The 11837-nt window shown below is 47.4% G+C and overlaps 1 protein-coding gene and 1 long non-coding RNA gene across 2 annotated transcripts; one reads left to right on the top strand and one right to left on the bottom strand.

Annotated features, from left to right (window-relative positions):
* Positions 1-642: 642 nt before the first annotated feature.
* MRTO4 (MRT4 homolog, ribosome maturation factor) lies at positions 643-11148 on the bottom strand. Its single transcript, XM_082230587.1, has 8 exons — positions 10922-11148; positions 7322-7380; positions 6890-6993; positions 5526-5607; positions 5335-5402; positions 3500-3651; positions 1753-1829; positions 643-905 (listed from the first exon to the last, which is right to left on the bottom strand). Exons 1-8 carry the CDS (start codon positions 10947-10949, stop codon positions 744-746), a joined length of 732 nt encoding a protein of 243 aa, XP_082086713.1. The 5' UTR covers positions 10950-11148; the 3' UTR covers positions 643-743.
* LOC309536613 lies at positions 1836-3182 on the top strand. The gene is made up of 2 exons (XR_014221677.1): positions 1836-2162; positions 2205-3182. It is a non-coding gene; the product is annotated as an uncharacterized lncRNA (long non-coding RNA).
* Positions 11149-11837: the final 689 nt, after the last annotated feature.

Below are 11837 nucleotides of genomic sequence, written 5' to 3'. Positions count from 1 at the left end.
CTATGTCCCACAGAGGAACTTACGGTCTTCAAATAAAAACATCTTGAAGGTCCCAGGCCACAGAGAGGTTAGGCTGGTCTCAACCAGAGCCAGGGCTTTTTCGGCTGTGGCCCCGATCTGGTGGAACGCTCTGTCACAAGAGACTAGGGCCCTGCGGGACTTGACATCTTTCCACAGGGCCTGCAAGACGGAGCTGTTCTGCCAGGCCTTTGGTCAGGGCACAGCCTGACTCCCTCTTCCCTTTCATAAGAACTTGCATGAAAGTGGCCTCCCAATTTTTCTCACAGGCCCATACAAGTTCAGCACAAACAGTTGGGCCTGGTGAGCATTTAAGGTCCCCAACCCTAATCTGCGGGTTGCCATCTGATTGGATTTTATTCTGATCCTGATCTGATTTGAGGATGTATTTTAATTGTCTGATTTTATGTTAATGTGTTATACATTTGATGTTAGCCGCTCTGAGCTCGGCTTCGGCTGGGGAGGGCAGGATATAAATAAAATTTTTTATTATTATTATTATTATTATTATTATTATTATTATTATTCTGCGTGTCAAGGAGTTGCTCTGCTAAGCTATGGGCACAGCTTGGATTTATCCAAATTGGGGGTTTTAAATGGTGTGTAAAGGAAACAGACCAAAACTTTAAAAGTTCTTCATACAGGTTTATATCTATATATAAAAATATGATAAATAAAGTCCTTAGGTGAGCAGTTTAGTCCTATAGGAACAATCCTGCTCCTGCCTAGTTGTCATCCTCATCACCGTTATCCTTTTCCTCCTCCTCTTCCATCCCTTCTGTGACGTCCTCTCCCTCTTCGGCCAGCAGCTCAAAGTCTCCCGTCTCGGCATTCCACACACTCCTGATCGTCACCTTGAACTCTGCCATCGTGTACCCAAAGAGTTTCTGAAACAAAAGAGAAAAGTGATCGCCGTGCCCAATGTCCTCAGCCACAGCTGTTTATGCCAAGAAACAAAACACACAAAACTGCCTTCTCTTTGTACCTAAATCTGTATCTTAATCGCCTGGCACAAGAGCTACATTGCTGTAGTTGAGGGGTGAGGGTGGGCCTCTTCTCTGGGCAGTTTCCCAGGTGTCCGTTTCTGGGAATCTATGCAAACAATGAGGTCTAGCAACTTGAAACAAGTATGATGTGGTTTTGAAGTGAGCCAGTCTTCCTCTCCATGAGAAAAGGACAGAAGTGGGAGGAGACTAGACAGCGGAAGAGGTAGCAGTATTTATTATATTTATAGCCCAACTTTTTCTCCAAGGGGCTGATACATGGTTCTCCCTCTGCCCTTCTGTAATCTCCACAGCAACCTTGTGAGGGAGGGTTAAGCTGAGAGAAGACAGTGATTGGCCCATGGTCACCTCCGTTATGCTTCATGGCCAAGTGGGGATTCGAACCCTGATCTCCCAGTTCCTAGTCCAACGCTCTAACCCAGTGTTTCTCAAACCTGGGTCCCTGGCTGTTGTTGGACTACAACTCCCATCATCCCCAACAATCAGGGATGATGGGAATTGTCGCCCAACTGCAGAAGTTTGAGGAAACACTGCTCTAACCACTACACCGTGCTGTCTCTTGCAGTAAAGCACCAAAGTCCACAGGGATGAGATTCATTGACTTCAAGCTTCGACGCGTCAACCTGTAAGGAAGACGCCTTGCACAGCAGCAATCAAAGACACACACACCCCAGGCCTTGGAGATCCCTCAGTTGAGGGATCCACCCCGTGTTCTTTGCCACTTGCTCACCAGGATACGTGCTTGTTCCGGGGTCAGGATGCTCCCCTCTTTGCAGACCTCGTAATCCGAGATTAAGGTCACCACTCCTGCAAACAAGAGAGGAGGATTAGGAGGGGAAGTGGCCAGAGGGAATTGGCTTATAGAAGTCAGTTGGCCCATAACCTGGCCATGCTGGCTGGAGCTCAGGAAGCATTGCTGGTACAAATCAGGGTTCCAGAAATGGGTGGAAGGCTGGCAGAGGATGTGGAGGAAAGGATTTTTTTTTTTTTTTTTTTGCTTCCTTGCAGAGGTGTTCAGAGCTTTCGGCAGCCGCCTAGCTGTCAACCTTCCCTTTTTTGGTGGAAAATACCCTTATTCCAGCACCGTTTCCCGCTGCTATCCTGGATTGTTAGGCATCCCGTAGACTGTCCCCGGGACAGGTGAGGCTGCTGATCCCTTATTTTTGAGGCTCCCCGGGACAGGTGAGGCTGCTGATCCCTTATTTTCGCGGCTGCTGATCCCTTATTTTCGTGGCTGCTGATCCCTTATTTTCAAATCTGAAAGTTGACAGCTATGCAACTGACAAAGTTCCTATCAGCACAAGCTGTCTGGGAAAAGGCCACCTTCCTCCCAGCTTGAAAGACAAGAGGAAGGCATGTCTGCTGAAGAGGGGGCAGAATTGACCCTCTGCATATGATCAGGAGACCCCCACACACCAGGACTTTCGGTTGGATCTATGACGAACCAATATATCGTCTGCTAGCAGACAGAACTCTGCGGTGAAGAGAGGAAGTTAGAAGATAAATCTGACCACATAACTCCCTTGTGGGCAGGGGGGGTCGAAGGGCACAGCCTCAGATGTCCTGAAGAAGACATTCATCACTGTACTGGGGGAAAGACATCTCTTTGGGGAGGTGATAAACTTCTAGAGCAGGGTTTCCCAAACTTGGGTCCCAAACTGTTATTGGACTACAACTCCCATCATCCCTAGCTAACCAGGACCAGTGGTGAGGGATGATGGGAATGGTAGCCCCCAAACAGTTGGAGACCCAAGTTTGGGAAACCCTGTTCTAGAGCAAGAGAATATTATTGGCTCGGGCACTGAATAACTGCTCTTAAAATAGATTTTAAAGTTCGTACATTTCATCTTAATTATTATTATTAGGACTGCAAAGGAAGAAATAAATTGGATTCTCTATTTGTCAACGGAACAACACAGAAGGAAAAGGCTGTGGGCAGTTAAAAGCAGTAACAGGTAACAGGGCTTTTTAAAGAAGCTTCAATTTATTGCCTAGAAAGATTTAAAAAAAACCAGACGGGAGCTCGGAATTGCTTATAATTTACTTTCTTACGTTGTTGTGTAAATCCTCGTTTCCCTGTGCTGAGCTGATGGAAAACGAACGTGGGAATTTTTCACTGTCACGAAGCAGGACAGCCAAATAAATCATGCTAACACGAAAGGAGACTCACATACATAGTGTTTTTCTCTTGGGGCCACGTTAATGCACGGCTAAGCTATTTCCAATAGTGTGCGCATAAGAATCTAAAAAGAGCTTGCTGGATCAGAGCAGCGCCCCATCCAGTCTAGGCTCTGATTCTCACAGTGGCCAACCAGGAGCCCATTAGGGGAAACCAGCAAGCAGGATTCAAACACATGTGCACCCTCTGTTCCTCCATGAATGTGTCTCATCCTTTTTTAAAGCCATCCAAGTTGGTGGCCATCACTGCCTCCTGTGGAAAGGAGTTCCACAGGTTAACTCCAGGACACATCGCCCACCTTTTTTCAGCGCCGTCGGGAGTCCCAGCTGCCGCAGCTGTGGCTCCATGGAGTGGGGAAACTGTTCTAAGGGCCCCATATCCAGATTGACAGTGAAGGTTGCTTTGTTCCCGGCTCGGGCAAAGTCGTTCTCTTTAAACTGAGAGAACCACCTGGGGAAGGGAAGGAAGCGACAAATCTATTAAGCTTAGCTGTTTGCAAAACCTTGGAATCTGGATTTAATATTTATACGCTGCTTTTCTAAGGAAAGAACACTCAAAGTGGCTTACAATACAAAAACAACAACCGGCAAACAAAATGGAAAACATAAGAGCCAAAATGGAAAACATAAGAGCCAGTGTGGTGTTGTGGTTAAGAGCGGTAGATTCGTAATCTGGGGAACCGGGTTCGCGTCTCCGCTCCTCCACATGCAGCTGCTGGGTGACCTTGGGCTAGTCACGCTTCTCTGAGGTCTCTCAGCCCCACTCATCTCACAGAGTGTTTGTTGTGGGGGAGGAAGGGAAAGTAGAATGTTAGCCGCTTTGAGACTCCTTCGGGTAGTGATAAAGCGGGATATCAAATCCAAACTCTTCTTCAATTACATACAGTCATACCTCATGCTGCGTCCGCTTCAGGTTGCAGATTGCCGAAACCCGGAAGTATCAGAACGGGTTACTTCCGGGTTTCGGCATTCGCGCATGCGGAGAAGCGCCGAATTGCAACCCGCGCGTGCGCAGACAGGGTTGCGAAAGTGCATCCCGCACGGATCACGTTCACAACCTGAGCGTCCACTGTATTCCATATTACAGTATCAAGAATTATGACATATTCCAGCTTCCTGTTCCTATCTGTTTATAGAACATAAGAAGGACCCTGTTGCTGCATCAGGCCAACAGACATCTAGTCCAGCATCCTGTTCTCAGTGTGGCTGAACAGTTGCCTGTGGGAAGCTAGCAAGCAAGAGCCCTCTCCCCTCCTGCGACTTCCAGCAACTGGTATTCAGGAGCATTGCTGCGTCCGACTTGTGGAGGCAGAGCCAAGCCATCATGGCTAGTAGGCATTGATAGCCGTCTCCTCCTCCTCTTCAATGAATTAGTCCAATCCTCTCTTAAAGCCACCTTAAAGTTGGTGGGCATCACTTCCCCCTGTGGGAGCGAGCTCCACAGTTTAACTGTGTGCCATGTGAAGTACTTTCTTAGGGCTTAGGGCCCTCGTATTTACGGGACTGCCTCTCTTGGTATGCCCCGCAGAGGACCTTAAGGTCCATGAATAACCATAGTTTAGAGGTCCCGGGCCCTAAGGAAGTCAGACTATCCTCCACCAGGGCCAGGGCCTTTTCAGTGATGGCTCCGACCTGGTGGAATGCTCTGTCCCATGAGACTAGGGCCCTTCAGGATTTACCTGCTTCCGTCGGGCCTGTAAGACAGAGCTATTCCGCCTGACCTTTAATTTGAATTCAGCCTCATCTTTTATTTCCCTTCTCTTCCCTCGCCCTCCCCTTTTATGAAGATCACCCGCTCTGAGACCCCACAGCTAATTCTCACCTGGCCTCCTCGCTGGCCCAAGTAGGACCAATTCAGCCAGCTAGCCCTGGGGATTATAGATGGATTTCCCCTAAATTGATTTCTGAACTTTGAATTTTATTGTTATTCATGTTTTTATACTGTATTTTATGCTGCTTTTACAATTAAGTGTTTTAAATTAGTTGTTAGCCGTCCTGAGCCCGGTTTTTGAACCGGGAAGGGCGGGGTATTCTATCTATCTATCTTATCTATCTATCCTGAGTCTTCCAATGTTCACAAGCAAGATGTTATCCCCTAATGTTATAGAGACAGAAGCGACTAGGAAAGGCTTACTCTGCAACTTCCTCTTTGGTGCGATTGGTGAAGAGAAGCCCAACCTCTCCCCGCAGATGCTTACTGACCTGAAAAACGAAAGGAGAATGGAGATAATAGGGAAATATTCACTGCGTGCCCCTAATTCGTCACACGCAGAATCTAAGTTGCAGAAGTCATTGGTGAAACTGTTTACATGCCAGACACCCCACCTGGTGTAAATTATCTTTGTATTCGTCAGCTGGGCTCCGTCCTAAGGCCACCATCATCACTTTGTTTTTCCCAAAGAATATCCTGCAAAAAGGAAATCAATCGGTCAAATCTACTGCAGGAGGAGACCCCAATATCAAACATTTCAAACCAACATGCTCTTACTCAACGAACACTTAGCTAACTCGTTTTGGGAGTATATTTAAGTCAGCAATGCAGACAATAATCCATGGATTAAGTAGATTTAAGGAGTAGATCACTGTGGGATGTGGGAGTCTCTTCTGCAAGTGCCAATGATCTCAAAAGCCTGCTCTGAGTAACTCAGGGCCTTTACTGTGGCTGCCCTTGTTCTGCAAAACAGCATCCTGGTCAAGATATAGTTGGCACTCTCTAGCAGGAATTTCCAGAAATGACTGAATACATTTTTGTTGCGACAAGCTTTCCAAGCTGGATGACTGGATGTCTCTACCATGGGTGACTATTCTGTATTGTATTACCATATTTTTCGCTCTATAGGATGCACTTTTTCCCCTCTAAAAATTAAGGGGAAATGTGTGTGCGTCCTATGGAGCGAATGCAGGCTCCTTGGCTTCAGCGATAGCAACGCGAAGCCTCCAAAGCACAGAGGGAGCGCTCCCTCCACGCTCCAGAGGGTTTGCGTTGCCTTCGCTGAAGCCTGGAGAGAGAGGGGTCGGTGCACACCGACCCCTTTTGCTCTCCAGGCTTCAGGGATAGCCGCCTCAAGCCTCCGGAGCACAGCGCGAGGTCCTGCTGCGCTTCAGAGGCTTTGGATTCCTTTTGCTGAAGCCGGGAGAGCAAGACTCTCCTGGCTTCAGCAGAGAGGGAGAGCTGCGCAGCGCCCCTTCAGCCAAGTGGGAGGAGAAATGGAAGAGGCTCCTGCCACTTCGCTGAAGGGGCGCTGAGCAGAGAGGGGGAGAAATTTTTTTTCTTGTTCTCCCCCTCTAAAACAAGGAGCGTCCTATGGTCGGGTGTGTCTTATAGAGCGAAAAATATGGTACTTTTGCTTTAAATGTCTCACTAGTGTTGTGGTTAAACTGCTTTTATTCTACATTGTTGATGGTTGTGTAGAAAGTGACTCAGAAATGGATTATGGTAACAATAACAATGATAATAACAACAATCCCCCCCACCTCAGAATCATGTCCTTTCCAGGATACTGCATTCCTCCACTATGACAGTTCCCCCACTCTTTTAAACAATTATCTTATGGCTGCTGAGCATGCACAGTCCTCCATTGTTCAGGGGGAGGTTTTCCCTGAAAGGTGTTTTTTCTTTCTTTCTAAGTCAATCCAAAGAGTTTTGCAAGCAGGTCAGAGTCACGGGCAACCCAACTTCTTCTTTTTACCTGCTGTGCTTCCAGGCATTCCGAATATCCTTCAGTTTGTTGTTTCTCATGTTGGCGATGGAAAAAATAAAGAGATACTTGTAGGTGTCAACACATTTCCGCAGCTGGAGGTGAAGAAGTTTAGAAGTCAGAATGTAAGAAGAATATATTCTCTAAACAGAAACAGCCTTCAAAGGTTCAGAATGAAGGAAGTGACCTTTAACGTTTCTGTTTTTGGGGTGAGGTGGTTATGTTATCATTATATTGCTTCTGCCATTTTATATTATGGCCTCATTTTACTTTTTGTGGTTTCTGTTCTAAGACAGGGAGAAAAATAAAAATTCCTTCAAGACTCTGCATTTCCGTGACTCTAAATTGCGACATAATCCCAAGCCCTTTCTCCAAAGCAATTTTTCACACGGGAACAGAGTCATAGTTTGCAATGTTGCTTACCTCTTCTATTAAGCTCTGTTTAACTTCTAATCCTTTTTTGGCTGTTTTCGTCAAGGAGACTGGAAGGAAAAAGAAAGAGATTCAGTCTCATATGGTACAGTCCAGCTGGGTAGCCACAGGGAGAGCCTAGTTAAGGCAGTTTCGGGACAAACCTGGAGTTTGTGCAAACTTGACATTTCACTCAGTGTTATATTTGACTTATTGCTTTACCCTGCAGCAATTGTCGCAGTCATGGTAAATCAGGCTATTATCATTATATACCATATTTATAGCTCTATAAGACGCACCAGAGCACAAGACGCACCTAGTTTTTGGAGGAGGAAAACAAGAAAAAAAATAATCTGAATCTCAGAAGCCAGAACAGCAAGAGGGATCGCTGCGCAGTGAAAGCAGCAATCCCTCTTGCTGTTATGGCTTCTGTGATAGCTGTGCAGCCTGCATTTGCTCCATAAGATGCACACACATTTTCCGTTACTTTTTAGGAGGGAAAAAGTGAGTCTTATAGAGCAAAAAATACGGTATTTATTTATACATTGCATTCTTCCCTGACAGGGACTTAAGGCAGATTGCAGATAGAAATAAGAACAGCTAAAAACATAGGGGGTAGGAAACAATAATTAAAGAACAATTAAGCATTAACAGAATTAAAACTATAATACAAACATGCAGGAATGGCAGGACAGAATTTCAAACAAAGATGTGCTCTCCCAAACCCCCATTCCTAGCATGTTCACATTCCTGTCTCAGCAACATCCACGCTTGCTTGGCCATGTCCACAGAATGGAAGATGGCAGGATACTTTGGGGAGCCAGCTTCCAGCATCAGACCCATTGGCAGACCAACTCTGCATCACCAAGATGTCTGCAAACATGACACAAGGCTGGCAACATCAACTCCACTGTGTGGGAATCCTTTGCAAAGGACCCGCAGTGCCTGAAGACAGGCACTCAGGCTGTGCATCCATAGCAGTGACCACGGGAGGAATGACTGCTAGGAGGAGCACAGAGAGACGAAATGCCTGGTGCATCTACAGCAGCACAAGCAGGTGCCTTCATCTACCCCACCTGAAACAAAACACGATTCTCCTGTATCAATCTCTACAGCCACAGCAGGCGCTGTAACTCTCCAGTGGCTCCACCCCCAAAAGCACACTCCTCCACTATCTCCTAAGATAGATGGATCCAAACAACAACACTATAGATCCGTGGTTCCCAAAGTGGGGCACATGCCCCACAGGGGGGCAATTCGAGAATGAGCTACTGGTCGCTCATCGCATCCTGGTCACTGTCTCTTTGAGCTCTTGCCGTCGGGACAGAGATACAGGTCGATGAAGACAAGAACGAGCTGTCTTAAGAACAGCTTCTTCTCCAGAGCGATCTCGGCCCTGAATGGGAAGCCCGGACTTTGAAAGTCATCTAATCTCCCTTGCTGTATTATATTGTATTGTTTAATTAGTGTTTTTATGGAACAGTCAAGTAATTTCGTTGTCCCCGAAGGGGGCAATGACAATAAAAATATTATTATTAACAGTTAATGGCCTTTTAGGCTTCCTCCACGGCTCCCTTTGCCAATAAAGTGAGATGAGTGCCACAACCCCAGTGTCGGTCACGACTGGACCTAATGGTTAGGGGTCCCTTTACCTTTACCACTTGAATAGGAGCTCACTTTCTGAATACAAATGTACCTAGCGTTAAGAACTTAATTCGTTCCGGAGGTCCATTCTTAACCTGAAAACGTTCTTAACCTGAGACACCACTTTAGCTAATGGGGCCTCCCACTGCCACCGTCGCGCGATTTCTGTTCTCATCCTGAAGCAAAGTTCTTAACCCGAGGTACTATTTCTGGGTTAGCGGAGTCTGTAACCTGAAGCGTCTGTAACCCGAGGAACTGCTGTAATAAGAATTACATGTCATGGGGGGGTGGTAATCAGGATTTCAGAGATGCTTAGGTGGGGCCTGGCCAAAAAAGGTTTGGAACCACTTCTCCGCTGTCCGGGGCGATTTAAAAGCCCCTGGGAAGGCAGGCAGGGGGGACAAAGACTTTCGCCCCCTGCCCGCCTTCAGAAGGTGTCCCGCCCCCCTCCCCACTTCGGAACTGCTTTCCGAAGTGGGGCGGCTGCGGCAGGCGTCCCCGCCCCCCCTCCCCACTTCGGAACAGCTTTCCGAAGTGGGGCGGCTGGGGCAGGCGTCCCCGCCCCCCCTCCCCACTTCAGAACAGCTTTCCGAAGTGGGGCGGCTGCGGCAGGCGTCCCCGCCCCCCCCCCGCCCCACTTCGGAACAGCTTTCCGAAGTGGGGCGGCTGGGGCAGCGCTTCGCTCCCGACCCCCAGCATTTTAAAATCTCCCCGGGACAGGATGAGATTTTAAAATGCTGGGGGTCGGCAGCTAAGGCTTCGCTCCCGACCCCCAGCATTTTAAAATCTCCCCGGGACAGAGACTTCTCTGCTGTCCCTTGGAGATTTTAAAATGCTGGGGGTCGGCAGCGAATGCTTCGCTCCCGCCCGCCAGCATTTTAAGATCGCCCGGGGCAGGGGGGGGAGGCAGGCGGGGGGAGCAAAGACTTTTGCCCCCCGCCGGCCTTCAGAAGAGGTCCTCTTCTGAAGGCGGGCTGTGGGCGAAAGTCTTTGCTCCCGACCGCCAGCATTTCCCTATGGGCTTTCGTCTTGCGATGCAAGCCCATAGGGAAATTCGTCTTGCGAAGCGCCTCCAAAACAGAACACCCTTTCGTCTTGCGGGTTTTCCGTCTTGCGAGGCATTCGTCTTGCGGGGTACCACTGTATAGGTATAGCTTCTGTTGTAAACAAAAAATGCCCTTCTTCCCTTATGGGGTATCCAAGAGCCCCTACAGAATCCTTACATAGGTTCCCTATTGGTAGGAGAAAATAACAGAGGCCAACCAGAGAATATTGAGAAGCAAAGCAGCTAGTAAGCCTGATCTTTATTGATCTGTTGCAACAGGGTGCTCCCCTCACAGGCAGGAGAGGGGAGGAAACCCAGAACAATGGCGCAAAAGGCCTTATAAAGACTTTTGAAATTGCCACCCTGTAGATCAAGACCACCCCCAGAAACATCATACATACATCACAGAAGGGGTGTAACCTAAGACCACCCCCCAGATACCTGTTTAGACTGCCTTTTCTGTGATGTAGGTATGATGTATCTGAGGGGTGGTCTTAGATTACACCCCTTCTGTGATGCATGTCTGATGTTTCTGGGGGTGGTCTTGATCTACAGGATGGGAATTTCAAAAGTCTTTATAAGGCTTTGCACACCATTTTTCTGGGTCCTCCTCCTTTCCTGCGTGTGAGGGGAGCACCCTGTTGCAACAGATGAATAAAGATCAGGCTTACTAGCTGCTCTGCTTCTCAATATTCTCTGGTTGGCCTCTGTTATTCTCTCCTACCAATAGAGTCCTATGTAAGGACTCTATATGGGCTCTTGGATACCCCATAAGGGAAGAGGGCAATTTTTGTTTACAACCCCCGCTTGCCACAGCTTCCAAACATAAAGCTCTGGAAACTAGGCATACATAGGTGTGTGTGTGGGGGGGGATACATAGGTGCGCAGGGAAACCCTCCTTGAGGACCTGCGGCATCACTCACCCTTCTTGTCCCGCTTGGACTTGGGCATCTTGTCCAACACGTGGGTTCTGCGCCTTCTTCCTGCTGCTGCTCGGCGCGGGGGCTGATGGGAAGGACGTAGGCGACCAAAAAGACGCCCGACTCGCCAATAGGAACCCTTCCCTCTCAGCTCTCCGCAACCGCCGTCGAAGACGACCTTCTCGGCTAATTAAACTGAGCTATAAGAAGGGCTGAACGAGGCGCATCAGGTTTTTTTGTAATCAGGCGATTTGAATAGACAGTCCCGAGAGGGGTCCTCGCGCTGTCTCGGGTGGCTCCTCGTCATAGGCAGGACCCCGGGGCTGCTTCCGTTCAGGGCCTGACGGTCTCTGTCACATAGAGTTTGAAAGGAAGATGGGCCCTGGAGGTTCAACTTCTGGGTTGACTTTGGACAACCATCTCCACCAGCTTTCCACGCAGAAAGTTCCAAGTTAAATCCTCAACTGAGCCTTCGGGTCGCTCTGATAATAATCCATGTTGCTGCTAATTAATAATGTTTTTAAACATTTCTATCCCACATCGGACCTAAATCAGCAGGAACTATTTTTTCTCCATTTCTTTATTTATACTTTTCCAGTTCATACATTTCACTTATTTTATACATTTAACTAATTTTACCATCATTTTGACATTTCAAAACTTCCTTCCCCCTCTTTCTGCGGTTCTTTAAATTTGTTTTTAATATCTTCTGCCTATCCAAATTAACTTTACTCATTTATTCATCTTCTTTAAATATATACTCTTACAAAACTGCAGATTATTACAACAACCCTGCCAATGTTTTCATCTGTTTATAATTTACATGTAAATATTCAATAAACCATTTAAGTACATTCTTTTGTAAAAAAAATAATGCTATCTTGATTTCTTATTGAGCAGGAACTATTCCCACATCCTT

The sequence above is a fragment of the Podarcis vaucheri genome (genome assembly GCF_965113315.1).
Source record: "Podarcis vaucheri genome assembly, chromosome: 7".
NCBI lineage: Eukaryota > Metazoa > Chordata > Lepidosauria > Squamata > Lacertidae > Podarcis > Podarcis vaucheri.
Note: the sequence above shows the minus strand (reverse complement) of the source record. Positions and strands in the feature narration are given on the sequence as shown.